At 40.3% G+C, this 17,682-nt stretch overlaps 1 protein-coding gene across 4 annotated transcripts in view; it reads right to left on the reverse strand.

Moving 5' to 3' along the window:
• The window catches only part of zgc:77784 (uncharacterized protein LOC402947 homolog), a 69,616-nt gene that overhangs the window by 14,050 nt on the left and 37,884 nt on the right, over positions 1–17,682 (reverse strand). For all 4 annotated transcript variants that reach the window (XM_039780600.1, XM_039780574.1, XM_039780590.1 and 1 more), the window contains 5 exons: positions 11,052–11,176; positions 7,389–7,560; positions 6,354–6,559; positions 2,132–2,213; positions 1,734–1,896 (listed from right to left, as the gene is read on the reverse strand). In XM_039780600.1, coding sequence (XP_039636534.1) covers positions 1,734–1,896; positions 2,132–2,213; positions 6,354–6,559; positions 7,389–7,560; positions 11,052–11,176 — 748 coding nt within the window. The remainder of the gene's footprint in view (positions 1–1,733; positions 1,897–2,131; positions 2,214–6,353; positions 6,560–7,388; positions 7,561–11,051; positions 11,177–17,682) is intronic.

Here is a 17,682-nt window from a genome sequence, read left to right on the forward strand (position 1 = left end):
TTTTTGCCATTTCAATAGAATTTTCCAGCTTTTTAAAAAGCTGCATCTGTGAATGGGTTTTGGAGAGGAAACAGTGGCTGCTTTTACATACATCCTCCTTCCAATATTTCTTCTCTTTTAAATTAAAAATAGAAATGAAAGTGTTGTTATGTACTGTATACAAGCAGTAGATACTATAACAGAAACATATTGGTTTGCACTTCCTTACTTTGTTCCTGCTGAAGCCTGAAATCAAACCTTTCCAAACAATTTGTTGGTGGTGGAGCGTGCAACAGTGAGTGGATCTTCCTCATCAGCTCTGCGTGCAAGTCTACCACAATGAGCTTTCTTTCCACACACATACCAACTGGACTTTTGTGTGTGTTTGTGTCTGTACACTTGGCCTGTACCCTCTCTCCTGCTTCTATAATGAGTGAACTCTCCAACTGGGCTAGCATCCCCTCCTTCCTTCGCCCCAGGACAGGACAGAGCTGCCGAGCTGACCACAGCAGTAATTGTCTCTTCTTTCACTCACTGTCTGTCTCACTAAAGCCTCTAGTTTGTTGTTAGAACTGCCATGGCTCTCCTCGGGATTGCCACGGCTAAATACGGATGCGATGAGTGTCACGGTTTCACTTCAGAATGTCACTTAATAGAACTGTCTCTCCCTCAGGCAGAGATGAGTCATTCCCCAACTCTAATAACTCTAAATGAAGAAGACCTCATTATGTGTGAATAGTCAGAATACTGACGAAATAAAAAGAGTGTGGATACAGTTGAAAAAGCTACAGATACTAGCTCTGTTTGGACGGATTCAACAAACGAGATGGAACGTGTTCATTTGCAACGTGGCATCATGACTTTGCGTAAACATACACGCCACTTTCCTAAAGCCAAATGGCGTGTTATCTGTACGCATTTTGAGCTATCTACGTGTATGTCCACGCTGTATACAGCGGATGTAAACGTACACCACGTGGCGTCGCCACCCAGGTTGGGTTTTAGGAAAAGAACATTGGGAAAGGCTTTAGTAACACACAAAAAACAGCAAAAACAATACGGTGACCAACGTCACACGCTTAGGAAAACAATAAATGGTTGGGTTTAGGAAAGAAACATTTGGGAAGGCTTAAAAAAAAAAGTCCTGTGTTTTACCCATCCGCAGACTTCCGTCCTTTCATACTACTCGCTACGGCAATAATTCACGCGTAATGTAGGTCAATGGAGGCCAAACGGAGTTGATAAACACACCAAAAAACGATTATGCGTCTTGATAACACGCCAAAATGGCATACGAATTAGCGTGTCATACATAGGCCACTTTATGAGATCAGTCGGTCATTTGGGAGTTTTAAAGGTGCTGGTTGGTGGATTTTTTTTATGCAGGGTTGACAGGCTAACTGTTTCCCCCTTTTTCCAGTCTTCCTGCTTAGCTAAGCTAACAAGCTGCAATAGTTTCATATTGAACAGACACAGTATATGAAAGTAGTATCAATCTTCTTATCTAACTCTGAGCAAGAAAGCAAATACGCATATTTCCCAAAAACATCAAAGTATTCCTTTAGCCAGACTACAATCATGAAAACATCTTCTTTTTATGCTTTTAATGATATATTTTAATAGATAAGGCTTTTCAGATTACAATACAATGCCTGATCTGACTTTGCAAACTCAAAATGTTTTTTTAAACAATGTAAATTGTACAATGTACAAAAAACCTGAAGGTGTTCCTGTATCAGTGTGTCATTGTGTACCTGAAGGCCTCTATGATGTAGGAGGTGACGGCGGCCCCGCCTTCATGAGGGTTGGACTGCCACGTGAGGGTGACAGTGTTTTTGGTCACCTCCGTCACTACAGGCTTCTGTGGAGGCCCCGGAAGCTGGATAAACTCTCTGGATACAGAAGAAACTCCATCCTCTGTTACACAAACCACAGCACAAACAGCACTGTTATACCACGACAACAGATTGATTCTCATCAACATTTTGGCTGAAACTGGAGAGGATTTTGTCCTGTTATGGCTACAGACTGTGCTCTTATGAAGAACACTGGCAGAGCATGTAGTTTTCTTGAGCATGGAGGTGTAGTGTGAGAGTGACAGAGTGTAAAGTGTATCAGAGAGACAGAGTGTGGAGAGTTTTGGTGGGAGTACCTCTGACAGTCAGCATCCCACTCCAGCTCGTCTCCCCTGTGGCGCTGGATACCACGCACGTGTACATCCCCGAGTCTGCATCCTGTTGCACAGCAGTTAACATTTGAGACAGACACCCGGGAAAAAAGGAGAGAGAACAAATTCTGTCAGCAGTTATTCATTTTTGAAGGATGGTTTGGATCTATTTAGATGACTGCAAAAAAATTTTTTGCTCAAGAACGCCAAAGTCAGCAAAGTCATCCTATTCTCAATCTGTCTGGCAGTAGAAGACTCTACATTTACTATAAGTATTGTGCTTACTGTACATACAATTTGAAGCACTTCCATAATATGCTAGTTTGTACTTTGACATTTCAAAACATAAATACTGCATGTTTTACTTAACTACATGTACATGTACTAGTTTCTGTACTTTACAGATTTATTTTAAAGTATAATGTAGCTACAACATGCTGTTCACATATTAATGCATCCCATTAAAACATAATTGTGATGCCCCTGTGGTGTCATTTTGGAGTGTTTTTTTGCTGTTGACATTGTGGAGGTGTGCTTCTAACCTCTGCCTCCCAACAAAAATATTTTTTAAGTTAACTTTTTTTTTTAAAGTAAGTGCTGTAGTATAACGATATGTTATAATTGAGGTAAGTTTGGAGACATTATCTCATTTAAATGAAATTAATAAATATTTTTGTTGTATCTCTTTTCGGTGTTTTAATTTGTAGACGGCCCTAAGCACTCGTCTAACTGCAGGTAGCAGCAGCAGCGAGCAACAGAGAGCAGAAGAGAGCAGGCAAGTGTTCATAAACTTCTGGTGTACTTACAAACTTTCCAATCCATCATTTAATGAGTACATAACCTATTTGTACTAGTGTAGAAGTTTGGTATCATTTCGGGCATTATTAGTGGGGTCATTTACGAGATACAAACGTGGGTCCATTAGCCCCTGCGCTAAGCTATTCAGCTGATAACGCTACTCTAGCTAACTCTCCCAATGTTCGACCCAGGTGAAAAAAGCTTCTGGGGGGGTGTTTGGCTCGAGGTCATGGTGCAAAGGACCCTAGGGTGAAATTACTCCGAACCATCACTTTAAACTGCAGTATCCTCTGGCTCTCCCTCTTTCTGCTCTGGCTGTCTCCACAGGCACACCGTGGTTTGGTTATGCTGTCCTAGGTTTGCCTTTTGCGATGTTTACACTTCACAACACCAACACACACTCACCTCTTTCACTCATGCACACCCTACGCCACTGACTCCACTGATCTCCACATCCCATTCTGTATATCGGTAATTTGGTTATTTAATGTGGTCTAATTTGATTTAACCTGATTAAATAAAGTTGTCTTTAAACATTCAACATGGTGTCGTCTCCCTGTTTGTTGTGACCACCTGAGCCAGGTCATGACAATGAAAATAAGTTTTAAGTTAACATAAATGTAAGTAAACTAACGCTTTATACAAGTCCATAAATTCCAAATCATTTTATTCTAACTTCTAACCCAAGACGTTTTCATCAAGGAATCATGTAATTATCGAGAAAATAAGAATGCCCGAAAGGAGATGCCCTGTTTGAACCCAAATAGTTATTCTTTCATCATTCAGTTATTATTGGAAACAGTTCCTTACTTACACATCCATCAGTTACGGAGCAACATTAGCATTCATTTGGAGTCGTGATGCTGGCCACCTGATAAATGTAAGTCCAATAGTCACTCTCCTTTTAGCTCCATTTTGGGCCTCCGCCAACTCCTGAGGGAAATATCTGTGCTTTTTCACTGAAAACAGCTGCATGATGCTGCTGAGAGCAGTGAGAGTCAAACCCAGCACATTTAAAGTGATAAAACCTAAACAATAAGCTGGCAGACACTAAAAGGCTCTGTCGAGCTGAGGGTGACTGCAGTGTCGGGTCATAATTCAGCTTTATATAAAGGATATGAATACTTCTTTGACCACTGCTGTCTGGTTTTCCATCATTCTTAAATTCAAATGTAATCCACGCTTGCCTAAACTCACTCTGTGGTGGAATGTAACTCAGCACAATTACTCAAGTACTGTACTTAAGTACAAATTTAAGGTACTTTTACCTTACTTAAGTATTTTTCTTTTCATGCTACTTTCTACTATTACTCCACTACATTTTAGAGAGAAATATTGTACTTTTTAACTCCACTGCATTAATCGGACAGCTTTCTTTACTAGTTAATTTACAAAATAAGATTTCTTTGCACGCACACACGCAGTCTATAAAATACGATGTCTTATTACAAATTAAACTACCCAACAAAATACAGGCCTACAAGTCCAGCTGAAATGATTAACCACATAACTGTTTTTCTAGTTTCCAGTTTCTAAAATGTGAGGATTTTTCTGAATTGAGTGCTTTTACTATTATTAATTTAAAGGGCCAATGGCATGAAAATGTCACTTTGAGTTTTTTTTTAACATTAATATGCATTCCCCCAGCCTGCCTATGGTCCCCCAGTGGCTAGAAATAGCGATAGGTGTAAACTGAGCCCCGGGTATCATGCTCTGCCTTTTGAGAAAATGAAAGCTCAGATGGGCCGATCTGGAATCTTCTCCTTATGATGTCATAAGGAGCAAGGTTACCTCCCCTTTCTCTGCTTTGCCCGCCCAGAGAATTTGGCCCACCCATGAAAAAGAGAGAGACACCACGGCTTTCAAACGAGCAAAGTGGCAGTTGGTCAAGGCCACACTCCCAACCTCCACCTTGCCCCCCCTCTCTCCTCCTCATTAGCTACAGACACAGAAATGGCACATGCTAAGGAAAGCTCATTGTGGGACTGGCTCTAGTTGCTGTAATTCTGCACCAAGGCTGTATTTCGGGAAAGAGACTTCAGATACAGTATTAGGGGACCACTAAGGTCTATATAAAAGCATCCAAAAAGCACCATGTCATGGGACCTTTAAGTACATTTTCCTAATGATATGTACATACTTTTACTTAAGTAACATTTTCAATGCAGGACTTTTACTTGTAACAGAGTATTTTTACAGTGTGGTATTAGCACTTTTACTTAAGTGAAGGATCTGAATACTTCTTCCAACACTGCTCAGTAGTCTTCACCTGAGCCACGGCAGCTCTCAAAGCTCCGTTGCAACAAACCATGAGGCACCACACCAAACTCTACTGTACCTGCCCTCCTGTTTACATTTTGCCTTGTACAGTATATGCCTCCATGCTTCACTGACACTCCTAGTGTTGGCTCCAGCCCTGGCCTGGCTGAGAGCCAGTCTGCTGGAACCGTCATCAGACCGTATGAGATCATCCACCGCAGTGCTGCTGACCTCTGGCTGTTAGACAGCACAGCATGTGGGCAGGTGAACTTCTTTAGATGACTTCAGCTGCTGCTAAAATATTGATGGTGGGTAGGCATCAGCAGGGTAAATATTTTTAGTCCCTCACTCGTCATCTAAATTTCCCCTCTTCCTTTTTTTTCCCCTTGTCATCCCCTTGATGCCACACTAATGCATCTCTTCTGTTCCATTGAGTCCACTGGCATGGCAGATTTCCCCAGCCTCAGTGGTGCATTGGACCAAACCTTAATGCTCCAAGTTTGCTCAGCACCACAGCGGGGGGAAAGAGGATGAGAGAGGAAGTGGGAGGAAGTGGAGAAGCATAGTCGGGGCAGGAGATTTAATTAAAAGCCGGTCAGATGATTAATCATCTATCGCCAGTCAATTAACGAAAACGATGCTGCTTTCGCTCCGTCCTGCGTGCACTCGCTGACCTCCAGGAGGGGTTAAAGCACAAAGGGGCTGCCGACTGCTCTTCCATCAAAGTAGAACACATTAGCATTTACAAACAAGCACCTTCATTAACATTACAATTACACACCGTATGAGCACATAACTGTGCTGGAGAGATACGCTCTGCCTCAGAGAGATTGGTCTTTGAAACTCAGTCTCACCTTAATTTTACAAACGAAAATACAATTTATAATGGAAAAGGAAGAAGAAAAAACATGTTGCAATGTGGGCTGCAGAGAAAGTGAAAGAAGGCCAGAGATCAGACAGGAAATTTTTACACTGTTCTGTGCAGTCACACGGACAGTTTTACCTTCAGTTTAGCAGCAAAGCTCATCCTTTTCACGCCCTTTCTAATAAATGACACCCACTTGACACACACACACACACACACACACACACACACACACACACACACACACACACACACACACACACACACACACACACACACACACACCTTTATGTCTGTGATTCGCAAACTGCCATTCTCCATCAAGGTCAGTCGAGGTTTATTTCCCAGAAGTCTCTCTCCATCCTTCTCCCATGAAATCTTCACCGAGGGTCCTCCGATCACACGGCAGTGCAGGTGCGCCGTCGAGCCCCGAGATACAGTCTGATTGGCCGGTCCTTGGCGAATAATCGGCGGGACACGACCTGAAGGACCTACCAGTTTGAGGGGAGAGGAGGCAGAATATTATGTCTGTCTTCTGATTGGCTATTGTTGTGAATCTGTTACATTCCATTCTGTTAAAACTCTGAACAAAGCCTCCCTCATCTGCTTTAATTGGGATCGTAAATTTGTATGATAAAGTGTTACACTGTTTTCTCTCCTGAAGATTTATCACCATGAACCTACCTTGAGTTAAATTTCTCCTTTCCTCTGGTGCCTCTTTCTATCTATCTACTCTCACGTCATCGAAGTAAGAGTAGATACATTTTTAGAAAATGTAAGTATTCTTGTGTGTCTCATTAAACCTTTGGAAAATCGTGAACTGAACGCTGCTTTGTGTCACTTGGTTTATCAAGCCCTCGTAACTGCTTTCAGAATCAACTCACAGAGGTCAAGCCAGTAGATGATAGGATAGGAACCACAAAACAATCAAGATCAGATTGTCAAAAAGTGGTGAAAAACATATTTGTAGGGCGTACAAAAGGCCTATAGAAAATAAGATTATAAAGTTAATACCTGCCCGAGTGTAAAGGGTGAGAGTACTTCAGATGCTTAGTAGGCAGAAAATAATAGGCTGCATAAAAAGCACAAAAAAAGAAGCTTAAATCTGGTGTTCACAAGCAGCCTGAGGAAAAACATTGAGCCTAACATTCATTGCTCATCCAGCATGGGGTCTCTAACTGTGTTCCTTCCTGGTCTTTATGAGCCGTATTGTTATGCACCTACTTAGTAATTAATATGTTTTCTTCTCTTTAGCTGAGTAGAGAATAAAGAATGAACCTCTTCCAGGTTCAAATGTTACTGTGTGGACTGAAGTCTCACCTCCCTCCACCTCCAGCAGCGCCTTGGTCAACACACTTCCTGCTACGCTGATGGCCTGGCAGATGTAGAAACCAGAGTCCTCGGGGTGGACGTCAGCGATGGTCAGTTCTCCACTCATGGAGACAGAGTAACGGCCAGACTGCGACGGTGGCTGGCCGGGGAACAACAACATCTAAACACACAGACAGCAGAACAGAAGATAAAAGCAAGGCTACATTGTGTCTATTATTCAATTAATTAATTAATTAATAATTTAATCTTTAAAATGGCATTAAATAGTGAAACAAATGGTGGACCAACAGACCGACGTCACCACTAGCATGGCTGAAACGAACTGGGAGAGATTGTTGTGTAGCACCCTGCTGAATTTGTTTATATATTGCTCTTTGATATGTAACAAAAATATACAAAATATACAAAAATATATGGGCTGGTTCAATTATCCCTGGTAGGGCTGGGCGATATGGAGAAAATCAGATATCACGATATTCTTGACCAAATACCTCAATATCGATATTGCGGCGATATTCTAGGGTTGACAATTGGTGCTTTAACAAAATATCTTCACACTTAGATATCACACTTAGATATCTTACACTTTTGGATAAATAATCATCAGTAATGTGAACATGATGTCTAAGTGGGGAAAAGGAAAATAATAGAACAGCTAAAACAGTCTGGTACATGGATGTATTAGGACTGGTAAGTTCAGAAAAGTACATCACTTTACTGTAAAACCAGGAAAAGACAACACTTGTCATATCACGATATTACGATATCCAAAATCTAAGACGATATCTAGTCTCATATCACAATATCAATATAATATCAATATATTGCCCAGCCCTAATCCCCTGGTATATTATAACTTGTGCATAAACACAGAGAAACACATAGTTTGGTAAGATACTAAAATGTCCTCTGTTGTTAGTAGTCCTTGAACCTCTCAGGTGGTTTTCTTCTGTATTGGGTGCGGCCACGCCAGTCAGGTGTCAATTTTGTTACTAGCCAATCAGAGAAGAGTCTTGCAACCTACCGGGTTCTTTTGAGGGGGCGGGAAGCGATATTACGAATCCCACTATGGCCACGCCAAGACCCGCCCTTCAATAGCATTCACACACTACTATTGGCCAGGCGTCCATGCTAACACGTACAGGTCCTATCCCCTGACCAATCCCCTAACCCTAACCTTAACCACTCGAGGTGAAATGCCTAACCCTAACCAATCAAGCTGCTTCGTAGGGCGGGTCTTGGCGTGGCCATAGTGGGATTCGTAATTTTGCGGGCGGGAATTAGCGGTACGAGAAAAAGATTGTGAGCAAGAAAAGCAGGGAAAAGTCAGAAAAACGTCAAGGGTTGGCTGGAAGTTCAGTATATCGGTTACATTACTGTTCATTAAAGTTAAAACCCGGGGAATTTATGTCAGTCTGTAACCCTGCTGAAACGGGAGCTGTGTTTTGGAGCTACTGAAGTGGAGCTAACGTCACAGTCAAGGTTGTACGGTTGTTAATAAGCTAGCTAGCTAATTAACTATCACCCTCACCAGCTGGGAGAAGATACTGTGCGTGCTTAAACCGACTTAAACCCACTTTGCCACCAAGTTTCTGGGTGAGTATTGATAACTGTAATGATATGGACATTTAAGTTAAGCTTTCGTAAGCTCATAAGTGTTTGTGAATTTCTGGATAGTGTACGTCGGATGCTGCCACGCACGCTGCTGCAGTAGAGGTGCTCATGACTTGCATGGCAGGAGAAGAGCCTGTGTTCTGCACACGAACAGAGACTCAGGACAGGTTTCTTCATCGTACAGCTTCCCGCTGGACAGAGGGTTTGAAAAGACTGCTACTAACAGCTTTCTGAGTTACTGAGGAACAGTGAGTACAGGCCATATTCTCCATGAGGATTTCAAATGAGCTCCAACAAGCATGCCAACGTTTGTGGTACCACAAACTGAGTGTTAACCTTCTTTTGGGGTCATAAGGACATTTTAAAGGTTTGCCTGAATCTGGAATAAACATGTTCTTGAATGCCATTCAATCACTGTGGTTTTAATGTGTATTCAGGTGTGATAGTAATGTGATTCATGTGTCAAATAAGCTTTTACTTTACAAGTTCTGGCTATGATATGGTAACACCGGTGACTAAGCCGTGCGTTACCCTTTGCTGTAACTGGACACCCCTATCTCCTTGCTGTAAACACTGGGCGCTGCTGGTTTTCTGGGGGTATTAAGTTCAATCAATGCTGTCAAAACTACTGGGATCGCACATACGTCCGTCACAATAAAATGACATGCTTCAACAACTCTGAATTATGCAATAAAACCTCCTTAATTTCCAGTACAGTAAAAATATTTTCACTTTTATATACTAATTAGACCTGTAAATGTCCATGTGCATATACGAAAACTCATACGTAGATTGTTAGATGGGTATAGATCAATTCTGCTGGTGATGATCGGAATTGGAAAGTAACGCAAAAAGTGCGTCCGGACGGAAGTGTCTGGATATGGCCAACAGCAGCGAGTGGTGTCTGAACATGGACACAGTGACGCTAGGCCTCTCTGCACCCTATTCAGACTCCTATGCCCGAATTTGTTGGCTACTGTAGACTCATCCCAATTTTACATCTTAGTACCCCTCACCAATTCATCTCCCATGCAATGGATCTATCAGATTTAAAGGGGCACATGATAATCCTGTAACCAATTAGAATTGAGTGAGTGGGCTATAGTTGTTTGGGTGTTTTTTGGGATTCATGCCGGTTAACAGACGTCTTATAGCTGTCCCATTCTGTTTTTCTGTATGTGTGATGGATGTGAACAAGGGGGAAGGGATCCACATCAATCCATTCAGCCATCCATTTCATTCCTCTAAGAGGCTTAGACTTTGGTGGAGGGACCAAGGTTATAAGGCTACAGATAATCCCCCAAATACAGCAAAAAGCTCTACAAACAGCCAAGCCATGCCCGAACCATCCTGCAGACGGAAGCTTATTCACAAAATCTGTAGCTGAACTTCCTGTTTGCTCTCTGACAAGCTTCTAAAACTATCTGAAACTGCTCCTCCAAGTCACTGATCCCAGCTGCTGTTGAGCAACAAGGTATTTATAGTTGTGTACAGTGTGGAAGGAGGACAGTGTTTGTCTACAGGTTTGCCCCGAAGACGCAGTTTTCACACCTGGTGTACTTCCTGCCACCTCTCCCTCTTCTTTTCTACCCCTACCCCCTCTTCATCACAACTCTGTTACACTGCGGCCGCAAGCAGGAGAAACATTTCTCGCCAACGCAATACCACAATGCCTTCCAACACTTTGTCTCTAGTCGTATCTCGTAGCCAAATGCAAATGTGCTGCATTCTCTTGTTCGCCTCTCGCTTATTTCTCTTTGAAAAATGTGTGTTAATAAGTGAGTCCTAAAAAAAAAAAGTGTGAGGAAAAAGTATGATTAAATCGGACAAAACCTGTTCATGTGAGTTCTCGCCTTTTAAAACAAAGAAGGTGTGAAAACTCTGCTTGTGGATATGATAAAACTATACAGTATGAGTAAGTGTTCCAAATATCCCCAAACACACCGTACTCATCCAGTGATTCGAACACTACCGTAGTGGATGTTGGTGCAGTATTCAGCATTAGAGGATGTCTTGTTCCCTGCTCCAGTCTCTTACCTGGCTGCCCTCTTTCTGCCAGAAGATGGCAGGTGGGGGGTTTCCTGTGGTGCCGCATTGGAAGGTGATGCTCCTGCCCTGGCTGGCAATCTGGTCTCGGGGCTTTGTGGCAATCTGAGGTGGTACTGCAGGAGGAAAAGAGGGGTGACCACCCATTAAAAGCTGCACTGTTTCCACTGCATGAAAACTGTTAAGCTCCTGCTTTGCTCTGTATTTCAACTGTGCGCCAACACTTGATCTTTTTATTTTCTTATTTCCTTTTACTTAAGCAAAAGTACCAGTACAACCATGTAAAAATACTTCATTACAGTAGTAAAGGTCCTTAGGTAAAAGTACAGAAGTATTATCAGCAAACTAGTTTCACAAGTAAAAGTACTTAAGTGCTTGTTCTACAGAAAAAAAAAAGTCTGTATTAGGAGTGCATGATATATCGACTCGTTATCGTGATATCACGTTGCGCAATATTATATTGAAAGTGTCTCAATAAGTATGCAATATTTAGTTTATTTTGTGGAGTGCTGCGTCCCGTCCGTTGGCTTTGAGGCTTAGTTGGGTTTGATTTAGAGTTCGCTTGAAACGCTCTAATGATCATGTTTGATTGGCCAGTTACCATGCCACTTGCACGTTGTACATGTCAGCGCACGGGTTCACTACGTGACAAACCCTATGGAGCGTACCACGTGTGTGCACATTTGGACAGAGTGACAGTGTAAGTGAAGAAATAGCAGGGTGACCACGGGGTTTTAAAAGGTAGTAAATCAAATTAGTAAAAATTTAAGACCATTAAAAAGGTATTAATCGTCATTTTACGAGGTATTCATTTTAAAAAAAAAATTTTGCGAACTATGAATTGTCAATTTGTTTTAATAGGTCTATTTAAGTTGATCTTGTCAAGTTTGTGTGATATAATATCCTATCCCGCATCGGGTGATAGCCTATTTTAGCCTGACAATCCACACCATTGGCAGGGCTCCATCCGAGGGGCGGGATAAACGGTTGTCTTTCAAATTCCCTCTGCACGCTACAACCAAGCAGAACAACGAAGAAGATTGCGGAGCTAGTTGATAGATTAAACTTTTGCCGTATCCGGTTGGCAAAACTCCGAACACATCTACCTTTTTTAAGAATTACTTCAGTGCCATTCTTTCTTTTCTCAAAGAAAAGATTAACTCCAAGTCTTCCAGAGTCGCGGCCAAAGCCGATTCCAAAGACCGCTGTTAGCCAGAAGCAGCTCTTCTTTGTTTAAAAGTTGTTTGTATCCCACACACGTGAACAGAGATTGAGTGGTGCATCACACAGATGAAGAGTATAGTGCAAACATTCCTCCAGGACAAGCAGTTGGCAGGTGGCATCTCAGCATTGTAAGAAAATATTGTATAGGGACAGTAGAAGTGGATAGGTTATTCAGATTGATTAAGGACATGTTGGCGGTCTCAGTGTGCAAGGTGGTTTTGTGCACCCAGCCGGCATTTCAACGTTTATTTACGGTTGAAACAACGTCATGGTTCATGGTTGAATCACTGTTGAATTATGTTTTGATTTTTAACAGTGTGGAAGTGTCATTGCTTTTACCTAAATCATTTATTTGAACAAGTTCTGAAACAAATATACTATGTACTCCTAGCTCTCGATGTAGATGCTGTGATGGTTGACAGTGTTTCCTCTAGAATTGTTTTCTGCAGCGGGGGTGGGGGTGTTGATCGTCAAAAAGTAACGTTACCTGAAAACAGCGTACGTAGATTCTTTTTAAAATCTCACATCACACTTTCAGTCACTGTGACCACTACTACAACGGTCAGAAACATTGATTGTGCCAAAATATGAACAATAACGTCGCTGTCAATGGGCTTATCTGCTAATGTTAGCTACCGACCGTTACCTTAAAACCATCCAGCAAATAGACGGTGCCACATGAAACCAGTGATTTAACGTCTCTGCTCATTTTACACAGTTTAACAACAAAACAAAACGCTGATTGAACATTACTAGCTACATTTTTCATGTTAGTTTAACAGTGTTTCCTCGGTTGATTTGACCGTGGCGGCCCCCCACGGTATCAGAAATAAGGCTGCATTGTTAGTGCATGTTGGAGAATAGCGCAGACACACGAGGATAACTAGCCAATTGAGATGGTGTGTACGTCCATGAGAACTGTAAGTCATATAACTTATGTTGTCAGTTCATTTAAGCCTGGTCTTGCAAATTTAAATTAACTGGTGATTTGTTTGTATTCTTCACCTGCGAGCTAAATTGCACGTGGCTGTTGATTCGATATAATAGCGATTGCTGAACGCCCTTGCCCACGTTTGTATTTTAGGTGCAATATTTACATACTGAAGTAGTTACACTGCATTAAGATAATGTAATTAATAGTGAGTTTATTGTTATTTGCTACAGAAAGCTTAACCTATATGTCAAGATCAAAGTTGGCTTAGCTATACAGTAACTAAAAAAAATACAGTTCTATCACAACTGAAAATATGCCTCATTGTGTGTGTGTGAATAGAGGTGAATAAATATATTGGTTTGTGTTGCAGCGAAGTGTCAGGACCGTTTCATGGGGGAGGGGGGTGGCGGACCTGCCCCCACTGCTAAAAAAAATCCTAAAGGAAACACTGGTTTTGAGCGGTATGTACACGTCGTGGGGAAGAAAAAGCAATTAAATTGAAGCACTTACCATGAGATCACACTTTCACTTAGTTTCAAATGGTTATAATGGCATCACGAGTTCAAACGGTGTGTCTGAATATACAGGATAAGGTTCAATTAGTTTTAAGTGGTTACAATGGCATCAGTGAATGCTTGTTTCTTTGAACTGCTTTAATTTATAATTTTATTTCATCTATTAATTTTATTCAATAGGTGGAATAAATGCATGATCTTTCCAAAGTCAGTGAGTCTCAATCTATTCTGTTGACTTTCCCTATCTGCATTGTTCTATTGGCCAAACGTGTTGCCGTATAAACCTGCAGCTCAATGGCATGTTGGTTTTAAAAAATATTGAAGTTATTAAAAATGGTATTAAAAGGTATTTACCTTTTTATTTACCTCCAGGATTTCTGTATATACCCAGAATAGAGACAACGAAACGAATCGGAGAAGAGACAGAAAAGTTGTCCTTTTTCTATTTTTTTTTTTTTTGTTTGTTTGTTTATTTTATACTAGGGCTGAAACGATTCCTCGAATAATTCGATTACAAAAAATCCTCAAAGCAAAATTCTTTGCCTCGAAGCTTCGTTAAATCAATGTAATTAAGGTTGTACGGCTCACTGTGTAGGTTTGCGCTTCTGCGGACAATACAACCGTTCTCTTAATACATCCATGGACACAACACAAGCACAGACAGTATATAAACACAAGACTGACGGCCCAGATTACAAATGAAGGAAGACTAAAATAGCAAGGGTCTAAGAGAAGAGACCGGCGAGAGAAAACGACAGAAAGTTTGGGATCATTTTAAGCTGCAAACATGCTGCTACATGATCTCTGTAACAAACATCCAGTGTACTCCTCCATTCCACGGAGCCAACCCGACACAAGGTAGCTAACGTCTGCTGCTCTCTGTTTACACAATTAGCCTACAGCATGCTACTCTGCTAATAGCCATGTTTTGCACAACTAGCCTACAGCATGCTACTCTGCTAATAGCCATGTTTTACACAACTAGCCTACAGCATGCTACTCTGCTAATAGCGATGTTTTACCAAGCTAAAACGAAAGCTGTCGGTTTGTAGTCTGTTTATTAGTTTGCTTCTACTCTTTGGACATTTAGCTGCTGCCGAGGTAAACTGGCTCCTCCCCCCAGCATGGCTACTCAATATGCACGTGAATGACGTCATCATGCATTCTTTATTCTCACCATAGATATATCTATGCTCCTCACTGTGTATTAGGCTTCTAAAAATGTGTTCCCCAGAACAGTATAGTGGAATAGCCCTGCTGTAAGCTTTGTACAGTCACATTTACCCTCTGGTCAGTGAACAGCTCTTTTGCATATCCAGTGTAAAGAGCCAGAGGCAAGAAGGGGAATGGGGTGAAAAATATTAACATTTTGGCCACCAAAAATGTACTATTGTAATGTTTTTTTTGTTTTTTGTTTTTTTAAGGGTCTTGGAATTTGGTAATAAAAAATGTTGCTTTTTATAAAAAAGGAAACCTGTCTTTTGTATATATACAAGCGACAGGTTTCCTTTTTTTTTTTAGTAAACGGCAATAATAAATATTTACTATTGCTGTTTACTAAGTTTTTCTTACTATTTCTTATCCGATTACTTGATTAATCGGTAGAATATTCGATTACTAAAATAATCGATAGCTGCAGCCCTATTTTATACTGTCAACCAGTAAAACATGTCTTGTTCTGTAGACATGGTCCTTATTTATTTTATACTGTCCAACCAGTAACACATGTCCTGTTCTCTTTATTTATATATTTTATACTGTCCAACCAGTAAAACATGTCCTGTTCTGTAGACATGGTCCTTATTCATTCATTCATTCATTCATTCATTCATTCATGTTGGACCAGTCCAATATGACAGTCAGTTGAAGTAAACCTTGTGTTGTAAGAAAACTTGTTTAATTTGTTATGAATCTATTTTAATCTGTTTTCCCATAACTTTTGTAATTTTACAAATTAAAAATTATCGCAAATTTCATAATCTATCACAATATCACATTTTGTCAATATCGTGCAACCCTAGTCTGTATAACCTAATTAGATTAACTGATGCATCAATGTGTAACAGCATTTTACTGTAGTAGCTAGTAGGGTTGGGTACCTTTCGCATCTGAACCAATATCAACGGTACTTTTTTCGGTACTTTCCCTCTGTAATTACAAAAAAGAATTCAGTTGTAAAAATAATTCCTATCCTAATTACTTAGAACATTATGTTATTTAGAATATTTTACACTGACAGAAATTAAATAAAAATAAAACCCCTCCCTCTCTCCTCCCAAACCCGTCCCTACAACCTATTAAATTGAATAATTATTAAACTTGTATTTGTATATTCTTTTTTTTTTTTTTTTTAGCCTGTTTCATTTTCATCATGACTGTTTTTAATTGCTCTTTAATGTTTCATGTAAAGTACTTTGAATTGCCTTGTTGCTGAAAGGTGCTGTAGAAATAAAGTTGCCTTGCCTTACAACCTCAGCCTGTCAGTCAGCCCCCAGGGCATAGAAACCACTGTTGTGCCTGCTTGTCTCACAGGAAGTGTAACATCAACAGCACCGCGACTGCTTTCGGCTCGCCATTAATATCCTATCATAGTGAATGGTGTCTGCGTGAAGTTGAAACCACTTTATCGGCATTGCCGTGTGTGGGTGTGGAGAGGACAGATAAGCTTACGTGCTCCCAGGAACCGAAATTTGCCACAGTTTGATTTTACGTGAAGCAATATTCAGTAATACCGACGTGATTCGGTCGGTACCGGTAAAAGTACAGGGTTCAGTACCTAACCCTAGTAACTAGCTGGTTGAGGTGGAGCTGGTTTTAACTACTTTATATACCAGAGTGGTTTCTAACCTAGGGGTTGGGACCCACCAAAGGGTCTCTAGATAAATCTGAGGGGTCGTGAGATGATTAATGAGGTAGAAATATAGAAAAGAAAAGCAATCATTTTTGGTTTTGTGAAATATGTGATAATTTTACCTCTTTGGTAGAAGTGTAGAGGGGGGAGTCATTCTGTGATGGAACTGCTAACCCATACACTTATACATAACTTTTTTTTAAATTTTATACACACACACACACACACACACACACACACGGAGTATCTCACAAAAGTGAGTACACCCCTCACATTTTAGTAAATATTTCATTATCTTTTAATGGGACAATGCTAAAGAAATTACACTTTGCTACCATGTAAAGTATTAAGTGTACAGCTTGTATAACACATACATATATATATATATATATATATATATATATATATATATATATATATATATATATATATATATATATATATATATATATATATATATATATATATATATATATAAAACCTCCCCTCAAAATAACTTAATTTTAATGTCTAAACCACTGGCAACAAAAGTGAGAACACCCCTATGTTAAATTCCCATAGAGGCAGGCAGATTTTTATTTTTAAAGGCCAGTTATTTCATGGATCCAGGATACTATGCATCCTGATAAAGTTCCCTAGGCCTTTGGAATTAAAATAGCCCCACATCATCACATACCCTTCACCATACCTAGAGATCGGCATGGTTTTGTGTCGGTTAGCCTAATAGCTGGTTTGATTTGCATTGAGAGATGATCTTATGGAAAGTACCCCATGTCAATATATTTTAGTATATGCATGTATCTTTTAACTTTAAAAACAAAAGCCTCCTCTGACGTTGTGAATTAGCATTTAAATACAAACCCTCAACACCGTGCATCTGCTTCTTGTGCAATTATGTTACAATTACAATGGCTACTGTGATGTCCATATAAAATAAATAATATGCTTTTGAAGTAAAATGTTAATCTCAAAAGTAACTATACTGTAGCAGCTGTCAGTGTAGTAAAACATGCAAGTAAAGGCATTGATTGACAGTTTTGAGTAAATATACTCCGTTACTTTCCACCACTTCTTGGAAGCCAGATCTGTACCTATAAA

This window comes from Perca fluviatilis, chromosome 2, assembly GCF_010015445.1.
Source record: "Perca fluviatilis chromosome 2, GENO_Pfluv_1.0, whole genome shotgun sequence".
Classification (NCBI taxonomy): Eukaryota; Metazoa; Chordata; class Actinopteri; order Perciformes; family Percidae; genus Perca; species Perca fluviatilis.